Source organism: Hipposideros armiger, unplaced genomic scaffold (assembly GCF_001890085.2).
Source record: "Hipposideros armiger isolate ML-2016 unplaced genomic scaffold, ASM189008v1 scaffold_951, whole genome shotgun sequence".
In the NCBI taxonomy this organism is placed as follows: domain Eukaryota; kingdom Metazoa; phylum Chordata; class Mammalia; order Chiroptera; family Hipposideridae; genus Hipposideros; species Hipposideros armiger.
The window spans coordinates 393,440-416,029 of record NW_017732301.1 but is presented as its reverse complement, the minus strand read 5'-3'; the positions used below and the strand labels follow the sequence as shown (position 1 = coordinate 416,029).

At 36.0% G+C, this 22,590-nt stretch overlaps 1 protein-coding gene across 1 annotated transcript in view; it reads left to right on the top strand.

Annotated features, from left to right (window-relative positions):
* Positions 1–22,590, top strand: part of PLXDC2 (plexin domain containing 2) — a gene marked incomplete at its 5' end in the record, with an annotated part of 245,593 nt that overhangs the window by 95,588 nt on the left and 127,415 nt on the right. The window contains 2 exons of the mRNA XM_019630832.1: positions 10,331–10,453; positions 16,861–16,979. Coding sequence (XP_019486377.1) covers positions 10,331–10,453; positions 16,861–16,979 — 242 coding nt within the window. The remainder of the gene's footprint in view (positions 1–10,330; positions 10,454–16,860; positions 16,980–22,590) is intronic.

Genomic DNA, 22,590 nt, shown 5'->3' with positions numbered 1-22,590 from the left:
AAAAAATTGTGATACTGGTTAGCTGTCAGGAAAAAAATACAGTGCATTTTAAAGGTCATATTTGTGCTTTATTATATATTTTTTAATCTGGATGGTGGATAAACTGATACACAGGAGCTCATTGCTTATTTACCCATATATGCATAAGCATATATTCTATGCATATAGTATGACTTTTATCTTTTTAATATTTATTTTTAAAACCATTAAAATACATAGTCACATACATAAACAGATTGGAATTGGTTAAACATCACAAAATATCCATGTTTAAATGTGTATGAATGTTTCAATATATATTTAAGAATTTTAGAATCTAAATAGTACTTGCAAAAAACCCCAGGGTCAAGGAAAAAAATGTTTTGTCAGTGTTTTGATCAAAATAAATATATTCAATCAATATTTTCATGGAAGAATTATAGGAAGTAGAATCTCTAACCTTTGAATTTAGATCTAATTTGTGAGATAATTGGTACTGCTATTCAAATTCTACTCTTTTTGGCCTCAATGACTATATCCCAGTTGAATACAAGTAATTCTATGTAATAACTGTGCTGAAAGAATATGTACTCTAATAAACCCTCTCCTAAGTCAACACTGGGAAGAGGTGACCCTGAATAAACTTAATGTTTTTGTTTGTTTACTTTTTGTTTTAGTGCAAGGGAGACTGTTGGGAGAGAAATACAAGGCTTCGATGTGGAAAGAAAGTCTTAGGGCTTCTTTCAATCTCTCACTGCTCTCAGTAATTAGTGTTCTAAAATAGAGTTGATGAATGTTATGTAAGAAAACATATCTGTGAAAATAAATGCATTTTTGTGCAGTTTGGTCTAGATGGTATTAATCAAAATGTTTATGGGTCTGTAAATCTGGGTCAGCAAATGGGTAAAACTGTGCCTAAAAATGCTTTCAGAGGAAGTAAGCTGGATTTTATTGTGCTTCAGATTTTAAGATGCTCAGTATGCATTGTGTATTGATTTACATGATGTATGGACTCTAAGATTCTAATATATATGTACATATGTATTATATGTGTGTGTATATATATATATATATTATATTACACATAATATATATACACACACACACACACATACAGAGGGTGCCCAAAAAATGTATACAACTTTTTTTTTTTTTTAAGCTGAGTCATCCTGCCACCTGTTGGCAGCTCAGCAGCAGCTCCTCTTGGGCCATGAATTGAGCCAGTGACACTGTTGCTCAGAGCTTGCGTTCTTTTTTTTTTTTTTAAAGATTTTATTGGGGAATGGGAATAGAGCTAGGGAATTGGGGAAGGGGGAACAGACAAGTTGCAGTCCTTTTGTTCTTCAGTCTAGTTGTGGAGGATGTCGCTTCACTGGGCCATGTTGGTATTATCACTGCACTCTTCCCGAATGAGGCAGATCAGCCTCTGGATGGCCGCTCACAGCAGCTCTTGGCAGCTCACAGTGGCTGCCGGCCGCTCACACTGACTGCTGGCCACTCACTGTAGCTTATGGCAGCCCACTGCAGCAGGGCTGCAGCCTACACCGTCACCGGTGACTCATGGCAGCCCAGCTCCAGGTTGAGCTGTTGTTCACCATCTTAGCTGTAGAGGGCAGTGTCACTGGCCCTCATATGTGGGATCCTTTCTGGGGCCCTGCTGCTCAGAGCTGGCGTCCCAAGCCAACTCTTAACCAATGCGCCACTCGGGCGGCCCAAGAGCTTGCATTCTTGAGCAAGCTCTTAACTAACTGAGCCACTCGGCCGGCCCTACACATTTTAAGAAAGGAAAACATTGTACTAAAATTGTAATACTCAATATATACCAATAACAAAAGATAAATACAAGTCACATTTGACTTCCGAAGTTACAAGAGGTGCTCAAAGTGGTTACCATCAGTGTAATTTTAATACAGTTTTTTCCTGTCTTAAAATGTGTATACATTTTTTTCTGGCATCCTCTATATATAAAATATTTTTTGTATATATGTGTGTAAACACACAACACAAAAGAATGAATTTTTCTTTCAGCATCTAATGTTATGAATGTTCAAATTGTAGGGCATATTGAAAGTACAAAGTATAATAGGAATATACAATTGGGTCAATGCTTTTTTGTTATGATAATTGTGTCCCTCACTGACCACTTATCACTCTAAGGGACCAAAGTACTGAAACATCTGAGAAACTGGAGGTTTGATCACAGCTCTGAGATTGTAAAAGGGCACATGTCTCAGGGCAGTTAGAAGTATCAGAGAAATTTGAGTCCGACTGCAGGGACCTTGAAGATCAAGGGCAGATGAGGAGAGGAATCAGTGCAGCTGCAGAGGGAGCCTCTACAGAGCTCTGATTTCAAAAGGGTATCACAGCCGTGCAGATGTTCCATGTATATGTGCCGAATGTGGAATTGCAGCCATGTTTGTCTAGTCCTTTTTCACCAATGAATGCTCTCACAATGTTGTTTAACAGGTTAATTTTAGCCTAATTTTACAGAATTGCAACTCAGTGAGAATAAGTGATGACATGAGATCATACAGCTTGTAAAAGATGAAGAACTCAAACACAGGCCTTTCTGCTATACTTGAACTCCTCATGGAGAAAAATTCATACACACACCACACACACACACACATATATGTACACGTATATTATATGTATATATGTATATTGTGTATGGATATGTGTATGTATATATACATAATACATGTCATATATACATACACTATACTTATACTCAGTTTACATATTCTCTTATTATCTGTCTATCTAAGCGGTGCATATATATGACACTCGGTTGGATCTATAAGTTAAATGCTAAGGCATTAAAACCCAAACCGTCTGGGACAACAGTTGGGTGATTTTAGTTATGCTGGAGGAACGAGGAGAGGACAGGCCCGTGGTTTGGGACCGGCAGTGCGGTGCGGATGGCTGCCTTTGTGAAAGCAAAGCCCTTCCACTCGCTGTTGGCGTCTTTCCTGGCGAGATGACCAGTGTTTCTCTTACACTGAAAGTGGAGGAAAAATGAAGAGATTGTCGGTGCATTCAAGACGTCTCATGACCCAGCTTGCATGGATTCTGGTAAAACGTAGGGATGAGGTTTCCCTCTCTCCTAGGATTGTCTAAACAGTGATGGAAAACACAGACAAGCCTGGAGGGATGGAGGTGGGAAAGGACAGTTATAATCTCAAAAACGTAGATAAAATTTGCTTGGTAGACTGGAGGCTGGGAAGACTACAATTCTGGGCGAGAATCCTGATGAGGTATTCTCCTGCTAAGTAATAGTTTTACTTGAAATTTATGTGGTTTGTTTAAAAGTAAGGTATGCCTTCCTCCAGACTGGTCAATAATTGCAGTAAGGTGCGATGATGTAGAGGCTACCTGAAGGCGACATCTGTTTACATTGGGGCATCTTCCTTCCAGGGCTGTATCTGGACATTTAAGAAATAGATTTCAGCGACAGTTTTTAAGTCCTTCGAAAAGGAAAGGGCAGTTTTCATTGTACCTTATGGAAGACAGGGGGCCCAGGGGATAGAATGAAAGAGCAGTGAGCTCTCCCCCCTCTAGAGAAGGACAGAGCTTGGACGGAAACCCAGCTGATAATTTAGCGCTGTCCTAGGTAGGTTCCCAAAGGATTATTTATGTCCCAGGAAATGGGTAGAAATTCCAGAAGGAGCTGATATTCATAGGTCAGGGAGCCAAGTAGTTGCCTTCTAGGAAGACTAGGGAGCAGGGTCCGAGGTACTAGGTGGAATTCCAAATAGAGGCTTTGCACAATAGGGCAGTACACCTGGAAACTGACACTTCACATCCTGGGGACTAACTCCCAGCTGTAATTTGTTGTCACATGTGAGTCCAGCATTTGACAACAGGATCCCTGAATCCTCAGTCTAGGAGCGTAAATAATGTAAAGCCACCCTTCCCATCTCTGCCATGCTTTTGAAATATTACCAGGATCTGTCTGAATAGAGGGAGACGAACTTGATTGGGGAGCACCCGAATCCCCATGAAAAGCCATGTAGTTCACGCACAGCACAAGTCCGAGGGGCGCCATTCACTGTTCGCAGTGTGAACAGAACCATCTCTGGGAATCCTGGGTAGTCAGAAGCGTTAAGAAAGGAGGGAGGAGGAGTACTGTTTGACAGTGGCCACTAGGAATTAACATACATTAAAACAAGGGACATTGACTTATTTGAGAAACAAGATGGAGAAGACAAGAGCTATCGGCAACAATTCTGGTGATAGTTCAAAATAAAAGTGAAAAAAGTTACGGGTCTTGGTCTCTCTTTTTTCCCCTCATCTACACAATTCTGGTTCCTGTTTTTTCTCCCTGGTGTTAAAGAGAGGCACTTTATATAGTCAACATAAATTTTTACATTGGTCATTTTGTGAACATAATTTGCAGCCAAGAACCGCGTTTCACTTGTCGCTCTTTTCCCCAGAGGATGACTTTGTTGTAATTTGTAATCCCCAACGGTGCCTTAAGCCAATAGAATAAAGGAGTCTACGACATGCGATACATATTAACGTATATATTTACAATTTTTCATTATGTAAAATGTATTGATATACTTTACCTTGACAGCTGGTTGGCATTGTAATGGGAAAATATCTGGTGATTGACAATATTATAGTTGCTTCTTGGAGAGAATGAGTAGTTCGTGAGCTCACATGAACTTCAGAAATTCTTTGTTTCCTTTAACCATCTAGGTTGCATGTACAAGCCAGCATCCTCACAATGAACTGTGTGGTCTACTAGCAAACATTTTATCCAGAGGAAGCCTGTCATGTGAAACCTGTCATTGTACAGTTGCAGCTGGCAGACAGTTCCATTACCAGATAGCTTACCACAACTTTTAATTTTCAAGTTAGCAATTGCTGCTACATATGGCTTTGTTTAAAAGGCTGACTGAACTGCAAACAAGTATTTGTGTGGAAGCGGGTAGTCTGTAGCATGTGAGAATGGGTTATGATTCATAAAATGGCATTTGTGCAAAATGTATGGTGAATTATGCTCAGAATTCATTTGTTTGCTTCAAGGAAGTTGTTCACCACAACAGCTGATCCAATGATAAAACAAGAACCAAAACAACACTCGTTAAAATAACTCAATTCTCCATGAATAGAAATGACACAGATCATATATGAGGTTAACGGGGGACAAGTATGAGAGATCTGTTCTCCATGTGGATAAAACACCATTGGTTTCAGATCTGTTTGATGAACGTGTAGGGATCATAGTACACATGTCATGGTGGTGACAATGGTAGCGTGCACATGGTAGCATGCACCATTGTCACTTGTACTCTAAGAGCAGTGCTTGTACTCAATGCTCAGTACCCGACAGGCATACCCATCATCTCCAATCTTTCCTCTGGGGTCAAAAGTATCAACTGAAAGTCGATGAAGTAGAATATTTTATGTAGCCCTTTACACATTAAAGTTTCATATGATGTTTCACAGGCAATTATAGCCTCTACAAGCTTCCTTTATTACTATGACACTTCCAATTAAATGCAACAACCATTTGCAAACAACAGGAGGTTAATATTTTTACAAGGCGTTTATTCCATCAGACTGTAAGGGAAGATACATCACACCTAGAGCGTGGACATTAAGGCTTTTTATTATGTGTTGTCTTATAGTTAGGGTTTATGGTGCACCTTAACCCCAACTGGAATAATGCAAAAAAGCACATACCATTTGGGTCTGAAACACAAGTTTTAAGTCATATAAACATCGTAGTGCAAGTCTAATCAACTAGTATGCGTTAGACAGAAAAGACTTCAAGGGATAAAATGAGAGAGAATTTAATTGATTGGTTGTTTTTTGCAAATTTTTATTTTAAACAGTGTTTTCAAGTGCTTTTCATGTATCAACTCATTCAGCCATCACAACAGCCCAGTGATATTGATACCATTATTGCTCCATTTAATAGATTAGGAAACTGAGGCACAGAGAGGTCAAGTAACTTAGTCACACAGCCAGGAAATAATATGATTCTCCCATTAAATGAATTCTCTAGTCATATGTCGTTCACCTACCAATAAAAGAGTTATTTGGTGAATTTCAGTGGAGGAATCTAATTTGAACCTATTTATACAATTTTCCAATTAAAAGAACAGAGGGTAGAGTAATAAAAATAAAAGCAGCAGGATTTGAGGTGACTACAACTTTGCTCTAAGGTATAAATATTGGAATTTTCATGGAGAAAACAGGCCTTTTCTTCCTCAAACTCCTTGTTTAAGTATGAAATCCAGTGAGGAAGAGCATATAGTTCTGGAAACTATAAATTCAAAAACACATTGTGAAGAGGTCCTAAAATTTAGAATCAGATGACCAATTCTAGCTGTGTGGCTTTGGGCAAATTACCCAGATTTATTGTGTGCTTTATTTAGTAAATGGATGTAATAGTAGTTTTATTTTTAAAGTTATTATAAGGGTACAGTGAAGGGAATACATGAACATAATGTAATTGGTAAAGGCTTACATAGATATTGGTTAATTTCACTATTATCACAATAATATTTGTGGTTAATAAATACATAATTGTGGTTAATAAATATACGATGACTGAATAGGGTCTATTCATATCAGGACTTAGCATGATTGAATCCTCAAATGACTCGATGAAGTTCACAGAATAAACACTAGATTGTTCAAGTGACTGGACACCATTGACAGAAAGCAGCCCAAGGAGAACCTTCCAGGTGCCGGAGCAAGGCTGCCAATTGCAACTTGAGCTCAAGACTTGACTTGAGGTTCACTAATAAAGGCTAAATGCAGTGCTGTCATTTGAACTTCAAAAAGCAAAACACATTTGCTTCTCTTATTTGGGCCTTTCAAATGGAGGTGTCTCTTTGGGTACCAAGTTATCTGGATAATAACCACTTTTCTACAAATCTTATTAGTAGCTAGAAGAATGCTGTTTCAACTAGAAGCATACAGCAAAGGAGACATTTTATGATTAGCCCTTCAAATGGCTACAACCAAATTTGAAAAAATAAACAAAACAATAAACATATGTTGCCTAAATTACCTCAAAATGTGAAAATCCCAAAAACACAAAATATTCTTTCTGTGCAACTGAACATGCCCAAGTCAGCTGAAGAAAAGAGATAAATGTTTAAATGGGATGTTGGTCGCTTTGAGTGTCTTTGAAGCTTTGGAAAAGATTGGTTGCATTACAGGTCTTTTTTGTTTGCATAGCTGGTTCTTATTCAACACCTATTTGTACTTCCTGGTTCTTGGGGGCCTGTAAGATTTCTCTCCACTCAGTTATTTAACCAATGCTGAAATGATTTTTTTTAAAATCTGAGGATGTAAGTAGAACTAAGTCGAGCCCATTGCTGCAGTCAAGCATTTTACTTCTTGATCACTAAGAACTAACCTAAGATATTGGAGGAATTGGATTTCAATATGGCTAAGGAACACCAACAAGCATTCTCTGAATTGGCAAAAATAAACTCATTCTGTGGAGTAGTGTAGTTTCTAAACCTTGGATTTTTTTCACATTTTTCTTAGTGGTGGTAGTAGTAATACTGGTAGTAGATGAATACTAGGGGCAGACATTATAGCAGTTGTTTCTTGTTAATAACAGTTGCACCAATTATTGTACTCATAGTAACAGTAATTATAATTTATTTCAATGTTAGAATAATAGAAGAAGCAAGAATTGTAATTATACCTTTTACATATTAAAAAATTCTTCCATATTTTTACTTAGTTCTTTAGGAACAATTTGAGACTTCACCCTTGGGATTTGGGATATTGTAATTTTAGAAAAAACCTTTTTCTGATGAAAGGAAGCAGCAGTTAATGATTCCCATGATCTGAAAGCTGGGATATAGAGAGTGGAGAATAATTCTTCGCCAAATGTATGTAGGAACATTCAGTGACACACACACACATTAACACACAGGGTGCCAAAAAAAAATGTATACGTACACATTTTAAGAAAGGAAAAATCTATTAAAATTGTAATAATATATACCAATAACAAAAGGTGAATACAAGTCATGTTTGACTTCTGCAGTTACAAGAGGTGCTCAAAGTGGTTACCATCAGCATCGGGACACTTCTGATTACAGCGAACTACTGCTTGAGCATAGATAACATCTCTTAAAATGTGTATACATTTTTTTGGCACCCCTGGTATGTATACACACACACAAATGTATGTACATTTGTGTGTATATATATACATATATGTGTATATGTATACACATATATAATTTTAAATACTAACAGTAAGAATTAAATATCTGAAATCATCTCTCATCATACATTTTGCAACTCTTTTTCTAGGAATTGCTGCTACTTTTCTTAGAGTTGTTTTGGAGAAAGAATTTTGTATGGATTTAAAATTATCTTACTGCCTTAAATTACTGCCCTCTTTATTTTTTAAATCAAGCGAAGTTTCTTCTATTAGCACGCCGAGAATATAGAGTAGAGAAATAACTATCCAAAGCTACTGTCTCTAAAAGAAAATTTCCAGAGTATAATTCAATCTTTCCTTAAAAGATCACACTTATAGAACTTCAATATCCATTTTAGTGGTCAAATTATAAAGGCATGTTGGTGAGGATAGGAGAAAAAAATAAATCATAAACGCTGAAACATACTCTTCATCTTTATAATTCTAAGGATGTCATATTGAGCTTTGAGCATTAAGAGTGTTTCTGAAAATCTGCAGGGAAATAAAATAAAAGCAATGATTGTGTCACCCTATGTTCTTTTAGTACACTTGAACTATGTGAAATTATAAATACACAAAATTCTGCTCAAGGCCTAAGGAATTTATTTTGAAAGATGTTACTTGTCAAATGAGAAATAAGATATAGTCAATGATTAAAATATATGCTAATGATTTTACTAGTTAAAAATATATATTTTTTAAGGTGAATGGCTAGAATTCAGTTGTACCCTTGATGAAAAATGAAAAGGAAAAGTTAAGGAAAGAAGACACCGTGGAAAAGACAGAAAATAATTTCAAAGTAAATAACTGCAAATTTAGTCTTCCAATAACTTACCTAGAAATTACAGTTGAGAATTTGAAACAATAAAAAACTACAATATGCCAGTGAAAACTTTAAGATCATCAAGTGAGATAACAAACTTTTAGAAGTATAAATTCTACACAATTTTGTCTTTTTAAAATCTTGCTTGTTTTATTAATTCTTGTGAAAATAGAAAAATGATCTATAGTAGCCCTGGATATCTAGTTAATTTCTGATTGCCTAAACATTACAACTGCAATGTCACAAATAAATTGCTTTGGATTGTATTTTGAAATAGTGCATGAGTGTGTGTGTATGTGTGTGGTGTGTATACATGTGACCATTTGCATATATATTTTCTTAATTGTACATTTCTTAGATTAATATTAAAATTAGCATTTTCTGAGCTGACTCTCCTTTCACATCTAAGGACATTGGAGTCATGAAGCCAGTATGGGATTAACAATTTGTCATGGATAACCCACAAAATAAATAAACCCAGTGTGAATAATTGAAAGTGGGGAGGGTTATAACATAGGAGCTGTGGAAAGTTAATTCAAGAGGAAGTTCTCCAAAGTAAATGCCCTCTCATTATCCAACTGCTAGCATAGGCTGGCATTGATGACTCTCAAGCAGAGAGCCTTTTGCACATTCTCAGTGTTTCACCATCCTATCTGCAAACACATAATGTTTACCTTCTTGATAGAGTGCTAGTTTTATAAAGAGCAATCTGAGTAATGTGCAAGTTTTACCAGGGGTAGTTAGCCTCCTTTCAACTTTGAAAAAAGGTCTAAAACGTTTTCTCCATTTTACTGATGGAGAAAGATATAAAGAGAGAGAGAGAGAGAGAGAGAGAGAGAGAGAGAGAGAGAGAGAGAGAGAGATGCATGTATAGTTTCTAAATTGTCCTAAGCTGAGATTGCAGTTTAAGAAAATGCAGTTAAACAACATGAAAATGCATTCATGTATAAAACGCACTTGCATATTCGGCTAGTGTTAAAATAACAAGGGATTAATAGTGGCATATTGAATGTTTGAATTGCTGATAGTACTGGATTAGCCTTTTCAGTTTAATTATCTCTTCCATATAATAGTCATTTTTCCACAGTTGAAGTTGTCCCAGTATAGATTTCTTGTTTGCCCATCTGCAGGGTGCTACCGATTCCATGAGGATGTGTTACTTAATCCAGTCTTAACTATTATATTTTGGGTCAGATATGACATCATTCATTTTGTTCCTTTTTTTAGCTACTATGGTATTTTATTTTCAAAATATGAGTGCAACTGAGTTGGAGGTATTTTAATTAATATTTTATCTAGGCTTTTTCTTAACATGTTTCCTACTTTTTTACTTACAGGTTTCATATACACTGGAGAAGTCGTACATCGAATGCTAACAGCCACACAGTACATAGCACCTTTAATGGCAAATTTTGATCCCAGTGTATCCAGAAATTCAACAGTCAGATATTTTGATAATGGTATGTATTGGTTAGCCTTTTTTTTTTTTTTTACTGTGTTTGTACTTTTAAGCGTCAACCATCAGATTCATACTAATATTTTAGTAACCTGGGTTTTTGTTTGTTTGTTTTTGGTCAAGTGGATTTATAAACTGCCTCATGCAAGTGCTCTAAGATGACAAATGTTATACTGTAACTGTTAGTATGTGGAGTAAAGTATATGGTCAAATGCTACTCATATTCATTCATTCCTTTGTCCTAATACCTATTAATCACTGTAATATATGAGTCCAACGAAGCAAATACATTTGAAGCTATTTGCAGTAAGTCCTTCCTATTAGAAAAACTAAATGAAGATAACTTGTTAGTTCTTTAAGTAGAGGCAAGTGGCATAGACATGGTTACTCAATTTTCAAATCTTCTATACTATATATACCATAAGATGAACACACCTTTTAAAAATTTAGGGTAGTGGATAGTTAAAATACACTTATGAAATTTAACTTTTCCTGACTTTAAAATATGAAATTTTAAAATATGAAGTATTTTAAATATATAATTTTATATATATTATATATTTTAAAAATATGAAATTAAGATTTATCAAGTATACTGGCCATGATCTGTTGTCGCGTCCCGTGCAGCAAGGGTGATGGGGAGTGAGATGGCCGGCGCAGAGTTAAAGAAACACAAGAATCAACTATAGAGTTAAAGCAAGGCCAGGGGGCTGCTGTCTCTGGAACTGAGCCGCCAATCAGGTCAATGCATAGCTTTTATTAAGAAACTTCAAAGAAGTGAAACTTTTTTGTGTGTGGTAAGCGCCTTATGGCTAATTTTTATCAACCAGCCCCATTGTATTTTAACACCTGTTGTGTCTTTATACTCCCACACATACACAACCCCCAGGATGGTATAGCTGTACCGCGGCCATGAAAATAAGGGAGATAATGGACATCACTTCACCAGGTCTCAGCATTTTGAGACACTTTTTTATGACCTCATTAGGTCAGGGATTGGTGTCGAGGACGTAGCTGTAAGGCAACAATCTATCCTTACTGTTTCTTTGCGGGACACACAAAATTATCAAAGGAAACCTAGAATATGTCACTAAATGCTATTCAAATATAAACCTCTAACTTTAGTGGAGAAAATAGGAAAAGAAGAGTTTGTTTTGAAAATTTAATTAAAGATAGAAATACAAACTTCCAATTATAAAATAAGTCACAGAGATCTAAAGTACAGCAGAGAGAATAGAGTCAATAATATCGTAATAACTATGTACGGTGACAGATGGTTACTAGACTTTGGATGGTGATCATTTTGTAAGATATATAAATGTTGAATCACTATATTGTATACCTGAAACTAACATAATATTATATGTCAGCTGTAAAAATTAATTAATTAATTGCTTTCAAGGGGACATTTCTTTAATAAAAAACTAGTATTTATTTGCCCAAATGACAATTTTATCTTTTAAAATAATGGAAGCATTTGGCAGGAACAAAACCATTTCTACTCTTGTCTTAATGAACAAGGAAGAAATTTACTAGTGAGTAGTATAGATTTAATGGTACAAGAGTTTGGGGGAAATGTGATTGTTTTGCTAAAAGCCATCTACTGACCAGTGTGATGAAGCCGTTTTACAGGTCAAAATGGCAAAGGAAGAAGGACACTAAATATAGTTAGCTATACACTCTGAGAAATACATTTCAAGCATTTTGAATAACATCAACTGTGTTCCAAAATTAGGTAACTCTGAATGTTAACCATTATAGTAACTTGCCCGTTATTCTAAGAAGTGTTATACTCTGTCTTCCCTCTTTAAAAAAATTCATGAGGTGCTCAAGCCCAAGGATGTACAAGTAGATTGTAAATGTACTTGAGACAGAACTACAACCAGAAACTTGCCTGAAGCTTATTTATTGCATTATCTACCAGAAAGAATCACCTTAGTAAGCTGGAAATAATTTGATGCAAGTTGATTATTTTCCAAGTTCTGTCACTTACTAGGTGAGGTTGGGGCCATTTACTTGGCACAGGATTCTGAAGACAAAGTTTTTACATTGTTAACATCAAAATCATAAAGCATATTAAATAAGTTTCTCCCTCCATATATTCTCTCATCCACAATGTTCCTCAGTAGCTGTTCATATTTGAATTTTACTTTTATTTGAATGTTTTTTAAAAATTAATTTTTACATTAATTCTGGATGCTAAATACTTTGAAATGAGGACTAGCTATAAGAAATCATTTAATGTTAAGTACCTGGCAGAGGAACTCAATACTAAGTAAGTCTTCCATAATTATTCAATGAACGAGTAAATGAAAAAAATTAAGCATGAAAGATGAGTTTTTAAATCTGAGAATTGTAAAGTAGTAATAATTAAGAATTAATGTATTTTACTTTATTGAAATATCTTGTGTGTAATGACCAAAGGAAATATTGAATTTCTACAACATGACAATGAAAGCTGGGTAATTGCTGGTGTTTTAGTAAATGAATGAGGCACTTTTGAATATTACAGTGTTCTTCACAGAATGCTTTTATGCAATAGCAACTTACTGAAATATTTCCAAATTTGATAGGTTAGGATCATTGAAAGTATGCTTAAGGATGGGAAATTCAACATTTCAGTAAAGCAAAACTCCTCTAGAGGAGACAGCAGCTGCTTAGAAAGTTTCTAAGATAGTATCTCTGTCAGTATTAAATCACTAGATTTTACAAATGAGACGATGCTTCCAAATGTTATAGGTAGCCTGAATGACTACAGAAGTCTAAGTGAGTCACAGAATATTAATGCACAAAACTAGAAAAGTTATAAAAATAAACCCTTTACTAGAAGAATGTCTTGAATAGCAAATTATAAAATATAATTCTTACTTATGATCAAACCTTGATACACATGAAAGCTCTACATTTTTACACCCTCCACTACATTTTCTGTTTTAGATGTGACACTTTACAACTTTTTCTATTGTCTGTCAATTAGCAGATTATTGTATAGTTTTTTTTCACACATTCCTGTTTTAACATTTATACTAGAGGTGTAAGTGATTTACCCACCATCATTACAATATTAGAATATTCTGAATTTACCTTTATCATTGAGTTTTATACTTTCATATAATTCCTGTTACTAAATAGCATGCTTTTATTTCAGTTCGAAATCCCTTTAATATTTCCTATAAAGCTGGTCTAGTAGTGATGAACCTCTTCAACTTTTGTTTGTCTGGAAAACTTTTTCTCTCTCCTTCAATTCTGAAGGACATCTTCACCTGGTAGAGTACTCTTGGTTGGCACTTTGATTATCTCATCACACTCCCACTAGCCTGCAAGGTTTCTGCTGAAAAAAATCTACTGATAGTTTCAATGGGTTCCCTTGTAAGTAACAGATTGCTGCTTTTAAGATTCTCTCTTTGTCTTCAACTTCTGCTAATTTAATTATAATGTGTCTCTGTATGAGTCTCTTTTAATTTATCTTCTTTTGTTTTTTTTTTGTTTTTTGGCTTCCTGGATCAGGATGTCTGTTTCCTCCCCACCCCCTGGATTAGGGAAATTTTCAGCCACTATTTCTTTGAATAAGCTTTCTGCCCCTTTCTGTCTTCTCCTTCTGGAATCCCTATAATGTGAATATTGGTCCACTTGATGATGACCTATATTTCCCTTAAACTATCTTTACTCCTGTTTCATTCTTTTTCCTTTGTGCTTCTCTGATTGGATGAATTCCATAGCCCTGTCTTCAAGTGCATTAATCCTATCTTCTACTTGATCTAGCTTGCTGCTGAACTCCTCTATTAAAATTTTCAGGTCAGTTATTACATACTTCAGCTCTATGATTTCTATGTAGCCGTTTTTAATATTTTCTTTCTCTTTGCTGAGATTCTCACTTTGCTCATGCATTGCTCTCCTGACTTCCGTGAGCATCTTTGTACTGTTGTTTTGAACTCATTTGGGTGAATCACTTACCTCTATTTCATTAAGATCGGTTTCTGGAGCTTTATCTCATTCTTTTGTTTGGAACGTATTCCCTGTTGCTTCAATTATTTTGACTCTATGTTGGTTTCTGCATTGCATATTAGACAAAATAGCCCCTTCTTCCAGTCTGGTAGGACACAAACCTCATCAGTCAGCCCAGCGGAAGCCCCTGGTTGCCTCTCAAGCCTTTGTGATTGTCCAAGATACCATCTTGGTTCTTAGTGGCAGCCAATAGTTGAGAGTGTCCCAAGTCCCATCAGTGTCCTAAAGGGGAAGATTATAGTCAGCACCTGTATGCAGACTGATTTGTTGCCGGACTCTCAAGCAACAGCCAGGAAAGTATGCAGTCAAACCCCATCTAGGGAGGAACTGGGAGACAGGCGTTTTTGCCTGTTTTTTCTTCAGAGTCTGGGAGTGTAGCCATGGGGAGGTGCCCCTGCACCCATTTTGGAACTGCTTCTTTGTCTGCTGTAGCCTGTGACTTATAAATGCAAGCCTTGCTAGCTACCAGAGCAAGGTGGTTTAGGTGCCAAAACCTCAATGGCAGCCATAAAAGTTGGGGCCCGACATGTGTAGACAAGCTCCTTCTAGATAGGTTCTGGCAACTTGGCTTTATTGTTGGAGTGAGCTGGAGGAAGAAGGTGAGGAAAGTGCCCACCAGCTCTTTTGGGCCTTGGGGGAGGATAACAGTCAGTACCTAGATGACTGCTAACTAGATGCCGGACCCTCATGCAGCAGCTTGAAAAATATGCAGTCGCACCCCTTCCAGGAACAGACTGGGAGCTGGACACTGTTGCCTGCTTCCTCTCTGAATCCCAGTGGGGAGGGGAAATAGCGAAGGCACGTGCTCAAGGGCGTGCCTGGTAAGAATTGCTCTTTGTCTGCCGCTGTCCTATAGGACTCATGAATGCAAATCCCATTGTCTGTCACAATTAGGCAATCTGGAGAGCTGTCTCTCAGCTGCTCCCACAGAAACTGGGTGCCAGACGTGTGTAAGCTCCTTGCAGAGAGATGCTGGTGACCTGGTTTTATCGTTAGAGAGAGCCAAAGGGAAAGGGCGGGGTAAGTGCCCCATGGCAACTTTGGGCTCTTGAGAGGATCAGAGTCAGCACCTAGATGCATGCAGTTTCAATGTGGGTATTTTCTCAGTTGCCCCATGCATAGTCATTCAGCTAGTTTCTGGATTTCCCTGAGAGGAAATTGTTCCGTGTGTAGCTGTATGTTCAGTGTGTCCATGTGAGGAGGGCAATTCAGGAGCTTCCTGTGCTGACATCTTGGTCAGAAGCTCTCTGCATTAAGTTATAATAAAAAACACTGTAAATGCAGTATTCTGTTCTGCACCATTTATCTTGGACAGGATTAACTCAGGAAGAGTCAAGTGGAAGAAATGGATATGGCAAAGTATATGGGAAGGGATGTGGACCTCCATGTCCCTCTGGACATATTCTCCCAGCCCCTCCACATCTTCACCCATGCAGAAGCTCTCTGTCATGCATTCTTGATTTTTTTTCTTCTTTTTTAATCAGATGTTTACTGACCTGGAAGATAAGTTTTACTCTTTAATTGTGTGAGTTTCATTTTCTGTACAACATTTTTTGGCAACATGATTTTTTTCACTGAACAGAAAATCAGATACTATGAGCTAAGCAAAAGTCGTAGCTGCTCATTTGTTTTCTTTAAAAAAAAATAGACAGAGAATAAACAATGTCAGTTAAAACAAGTATATGAATCCTCACTGGTGGCTATTAAACGGTGTTTTAATTTCTATTTTATGTTAATAGTTTTATAGTAAACACTGGCAAATTGACTCATCCGAATATGATATATAGCCCTGAAGAGTTATTCCAGTGTACTTCAAGGAGGCTTCCGAAATCTTAGCCTGGGGCCCTTTAAGCTACCTTGCAGCCGCCTCGAAGCAATCAAAGGCAGAATCTCAGGCAATGTGAATCAAAGAAGAGTATTACCATTAGTGTTAAAATAATTTCTTCAGCATGGAAGAGTATAATTCTAAGTATGGAAGAGACATTTTTCAGGTCTTTTTAAAGTGATTCTAGCTTTCTGAATGGGTTCCTTTCTCTCTCAGCATTTGTCAATGTATTTGAAATTCATTCAATTTGCTTGAGCTGCATTTTAAAAGTGGCTCATGGGAATTTAAGCAGACAGTACCCATTGACGTTAATAGACTTCCTAAGGCAAAATTGCCCCCATACTGGGCTCAATATTAACCTCCAGTATGAGGTTACATTTTACCAAATACTTAGAGAATACTCAATTCTTTAACAATATTCCAAATGCTATTTCAATAACAGTATTCCAATTAACCATATAAAATTCAAGTAGCACTACTACTAGATTTAAAGGCTAGATCCATCCTTTTGTGAAGGTTTCGCCAGAATTGATTGACATATTTATCTCACTGCATTTTTCCTGTTCTGATGGGGTTCATAGGCACAGCACTTGTTGTCCAGTGGGACCACGTACATCTCCAGGATAATTACAACCTGGGAAGCTTCACATTCCAGGCAACCCTCCTCATGGATGGACGCATCATCTTTGGATACAAAGAAGTAAGTAATGTGTTCATGACTTCCTTCCCCCTTTACCTTGACTTCTATCTGTTCTTTCCTTCACGTATCAAGAAGGGCACACTTTATAGATGAACCTCAAATCATTTTCTCACTTCTTGGTTTCTTTTGCTTCATTTAAAAAATAGATGTTTTTGAATCTGGGTAGCACTAATTATTAATTCTTTGGGTTTTGTTTTGTTTTGTATTCTGATATCATTGGCATTATGATCCCTGATTTTTATAAACTTATTGAATAATTATATTCTAGTGATAGTATAATGAAATAACTCTAAGAAAAAATATTTCCAATTTGAAATGTGATTAATTATATAGTATATGATTTTTTTGGTTTGATTTTTGCCTTGTCAATTTCTGTGACTTTTTTGGTAGTATCTCCAAAAGTATTAGTAAGCATGAAAATGTGTATGGCCGAATGACCCAGGACGGAAAGCGTTCAAGGATAGCCTCTCGCCAATGGTTATTACAAGCTGATAGGAAAGACTACTTAGAGATCTAAGTGAGAGAAAGAACAAAGGAATTTAAACTTATGGTTTGTTTCACTTTGCCAAATGGACAAGGTAATGAATGGAAACTTACTAAATTGTAGCCTTAGATTTATAGAATATCTAAATTAGAATAATAGCATGTTTGGTTTAAAACCCTATCGACAATGTAATCAAGGCCTATTAGACAATCTAAACTTTTGGGAAAGAAAACAAAGAATGAAGTTCCAGGAACAGCCGATATGATATTTTAGGCAGTCACTAAGCATGAGAGAATTCTGACAATGTGTATTGATAAAGGGCACTATTAACCCATGGATTGATAGGTATTTATTAGCACCACGCTCTAACCAACTGAGCTAACCGGCCACTCAGATAGGTATTTATAATAGTACGGGTTCAATATCTTATTTTCAATCAAAGGGTTATTTTCCCTTAGGAAATGAATCCATGGCTGTTAAGAAGATGTTGACAATTTAAAAAGGATTCACTTTGGTCAAGGCTTCTGAAATTTATCTTTTCTATAAAATGAGGGATACTTATATTTCAATTAGATAAGCCAACTTTTAGAAATCTCCTAACTAGGCTAGATGTTTCCACTCCTTTGAAGAATTCTTCCGTGTGGAATTAATCACTTACTTGGGGCCATAATATAAATAGAAGAGGATCTATTCTGTTTGGTGCTTCTTTATCCAGAGCTATGTTTTGATATCATAGCCCGCCATATCTTATATCACAGCCCCTGGAAGCTGAGATTGTATCGCTCAAAGGGACTTATTCATTTCAAGTTTTCATTATAATCTAGTGTGCTGCTGGGACTGCAGAGTGATGTTATGGAATGTTACTTTGCAACATTTTTAACCAACAGTGGTAAAGTTTTTGGAAAGATGCAGGGTCAGTAAGTCTAGAGTCTTAAACCTCACTAACTGCAGGCTTTGTCAAAACAGAGGTCTGTGTTCTGTTGTGGTTTCTCTCTCTCTCTCTCTCTCTCTCTCTCTCTCTCTCTCTCTCTCTCTCTCTCTCTCTCAGCAAAATTGCCATCTCCATTTACACTGTTCTCAATGGGTGTCTTGCATTGCAGTTAACAGTTTATTTTTCCTATTCTCTGTTTACAGCGGGTTTAGTATTTTTTAAATATTTTTTTTCTTTATTTTAATCAAAGAAAAATTTTCCATTATGTTTTTCCCCCCCTGTTTTGGCATGGGGAATATTAAGCTGTAAGCAATTTTAACACTTTATTGACATTCTCAGACTACTGCCTTGTTGAACATCAGTCCTTCTGAACACAGAATTCTAAAGAAGCCATTGCTTTATTATTTGCCTACTGTCCTTTGTCCTGGTTAGAAAACAGTTTCTTATTTCCTATTCTACCTTTTTTTTTTCCTGATAATTGTCATGCATTTTATTTTACTGAGGCAAATTTCTATTTGCAAAGTTTGCCACGATAAAAGTCTCCTTGCATTTGGGGCAAGAAGTAGATGCTCTTGACACTTCTAGAAAAATGTTTATAACCACAATAGCGTAAAATAGTTCTTTTCATAATGTATTTTACTTGACAGAATGCTTTCACATACATTATAGTTTTCTATTATTCAACAGTATCCTATATTCTTAATATTCTTAGTCTTTGCAAAGGTGCTGGTACATAGAAGGTATTTAATAAATGTGCGTGGCTTAATTATGAAATTAGATCATGCACAATTAGCTTTATAGCTAAGCAGACTGAGTCAGGCAGGTTAATAACATACTTGAGGTTGCAGAGCGAGTTTAAGACAAATCTAGGACTAAAAACCTGAATTTGGTGATCCCAAGAGACCTAAACATTTTTTCTTTCCCAAGGAGATTATGTGTAACAATTCACAAATGACTTTCTCATTTGTTTTTTCAATAAATATTTGTTAATGTTTGGTGTTTAATAATCTTTTCATATGCTTCCAATATATTACACAATTTTAGTCCCAGAAAATCAGAAGAAATATTCCTAGTTAAGTTACCAAGCTAATAAAATCTAGAGAACATGAGATTATAAGGAATATAATTTTGCGTTGCTGTCCAAGTTAAAGTTATAGAACCAAAATTATAGATAGAGGTAGAGTGTAATTCTTTCTGTAATGATTTGCTTCTAGCTTGCTAATGCCAGCTTTGTTTTATTATGTTTTGTGTAAGAAGAAAAATTCTGATTTATGCAGAAACTACCAGTAAAGGACTTGGTAAAATTGTAGAGTAATATTAGTAATGCATTAAATAAATTTATTGGCACAAATTTCATTTTTATCACCTTCAAATGATTTATTCCAGTAGCTAATTATGTTCTCTTAGTAACTCTTAATGTACCCATACTAACCAGTCAAATGATCTCCAGTTCTATCATGTTCCATATATTGTCATTTCTCCAACAATGCAATATTTTACAGGGCAAATTAGATAAATAATGATCAATAAATTAGAAAATCCACTTGCACTTTTCATAACAATCTTGCTTGTGATAGAATTGAGAAAGGGAAGCACTAGTGCTGTGTAAGGTAAGAGCGAATGCAGATTTGCTCGTAGCATTCAGTGTTCCTGCACCCAAGTCCCAGTGTCATCCTGGTGAGGGAAGCAGTGGAGGCACAGACTCTTTTACATAATTAGGTTATCTCTCCTGAGAGTGTCACCCTGTGTTATTCAACCAAAGATTTGAAATTCTGTTTCCAGTTATAGGCCCTTATTGTTACACAGCTGTTTAATTTTGTTAACTTCAGAGATATCGTTTACTTAGGATGAAACCAAAGCACAAAAAACATATCTTTTTCAAAATTTCCTTTCAAATTATCAACTGTTCACTTCAATGCATTTTTTGATTTCAGGGTATCCATTTATTTCTTTTGCATACATTTAATTATGTAATGAACTCAATCACCTTGTCATCTATTTCCTTAAATATATTAATAACGGTTCTTGTAAAGTTTGTGACTGATAACTCTAATATCTAGATTTCCTGTGGGACTGTTTCTGTCATCTGGGTTTTTTCCCTCTAGGTGTTCATTCGTGGATCATATCTCCCTCCATGCTAGGTAATTTTTGATCAAATGCTGGACATTGTTTACACAATACTAAAGAGATCCTGTGAGGTTGCTGATGATGGTTCTGCCTTCAGAGAGGGCTTACTATGTTTTGTTTGGCAGTTAGGATGGACGATTAATACTGTGCAGTGCCAAGTTCATTCTAAGCTGGGCATCTGTGCTTGTAAAGGCTGGTATTTTTCTGGATATCACTTACTCTTAGACTGTAGTCCTTCAGGAATCTCCACTTAGGGCCTGGGTGTTTACTATGGACCTTTGGCCTCACTGACCCTGAACGTCTGCATTTTCCTCAACTCTATGAGACTGCCTGAGGTTCTGCTCAGCTTCTCAACCTCTGAGCCTGGCTTATGAATTGTCAAATGCCCTGATGAGAAAGTGGTGTTGGGTTCGCTTCTGTGATTCCCTTTCTCTGGAATTGTGGCTTCTCAAGCCCTTGTTCTTTGCTAGCCACCTGATGCCTTCAGCAGGTGCTTTCCACAAGTTACTCACCTTTCCCACTTGATATCAGCAGTATTATAGATATGGTCTTATACAAGTTCGTCTGCCATATCCAGAAGTCCTTTTCACTTTTAATAACAACCTCCACATTTAATAAATCCAGCATTTATTGAGCTCTTCATATATACCAGGCAGTTACCTAGGTGCTTAAAATTGATCTCATGTAATTCTCATGAAAACCAAGAAGAAATTACTTTCATCATTTACAGAGAAGGAACCTGAAGCGCCCAAAGAGGTTTAGTAACTTTCCCCAAATAATGAAACAAAGATTCATTTGAGGGACTATGACTGCAGAGCCTGTAGGCCTAACCAGTGTACCGTACTGCCTTCCTAGATTTTCGTTTGAAGAAATGGCTGATCTACTTCGCTTGCTTTGATATACTCAACACTCTTTCCTGGTTAGTCATTATTATACTGCAACTGAGCCACTTGAGAGCACAGTGAGAGTGGTTTACCTTTCCACAGCATTTACCTTATGTTATTCATTTTTTTTAAAAAAGGTAAAGAAGTTGTGCATAAGTAAAATAGAATAATAAAAAGTATGCGTTCTTTCTTAAGAAAATGGAATTTGGAAAATTGAATTTCCGTTACTTATTCTGTTCTAAGTAGCTATGACCTTAGAACCCAGATTTTTTATATTATTTTGTCATTGAATAGTGATGACTGTTTGTTTGATTAAAGTAGATACAAACCTGAAATTTTTGATCTATTGGTAATTTAATAAGGAAACTATTCACAAAAAAAGATTCCATTCCAAAAACATTAGAAATTTGAAATCAGATTTCTTACAGTCCTTGATGCTATCCTAACATACTATCATATTTTTAAAGTTACATTTCCTCATACTTGCTTCATTTCTCTTTTGTTATATTTTGAATTTATTGTGACTTTAGATACAAACTAGGGAATGTTGTGATTCTTTTTTGTGTGTATCAAAAGTTTGGTTTTTTTATTTGTTTGGTTTGTTTTTTGGTTTTTTTTTTTACCAGCTCATGGAAGAAACATGGTGGGCATCAGTTTCAGACAATGCAATTAAAAAATAAAATGTCATGTAATCTTTCTGCATGGTGATGGTGAGAATCAGAGAATACCTACCCTACCTGAGGGTCAGCATATTCTGTCCATTTTCTTGGTTGAATATCTTACTGTCTCCTTTAGCAGCAAACTTTAGAGGAAGTCAGTATAGTGGAATTTTATTGTTTATTAGATAAAGTTACTTTTTAATCTATTCTACCACTTAAGTATTTAAGCCTAATGCTCCTTACTATAACATGTACTGTTTCTGTGGAAGAATGCATAGTTAATAAATCAACATTGCCAGTTGGTTGTAGGTTTAAATGGCACCCTTAATACATTTCTTGAATTTCTTTGAACACTATTTTTCTTATTTAAACTTTAATGAATCTTCATTCATTGTAATCATCCTGAAAGTGTAAAAAATGAACACTTGCTGAGCTTGTAGAATTTATGGGAAAAAATAATACAAAAGAGTAAGAAAAAGCCAAAAGGAGCTAAAGAGTGAAGCCATTGCCATTTAGATATGAGGTA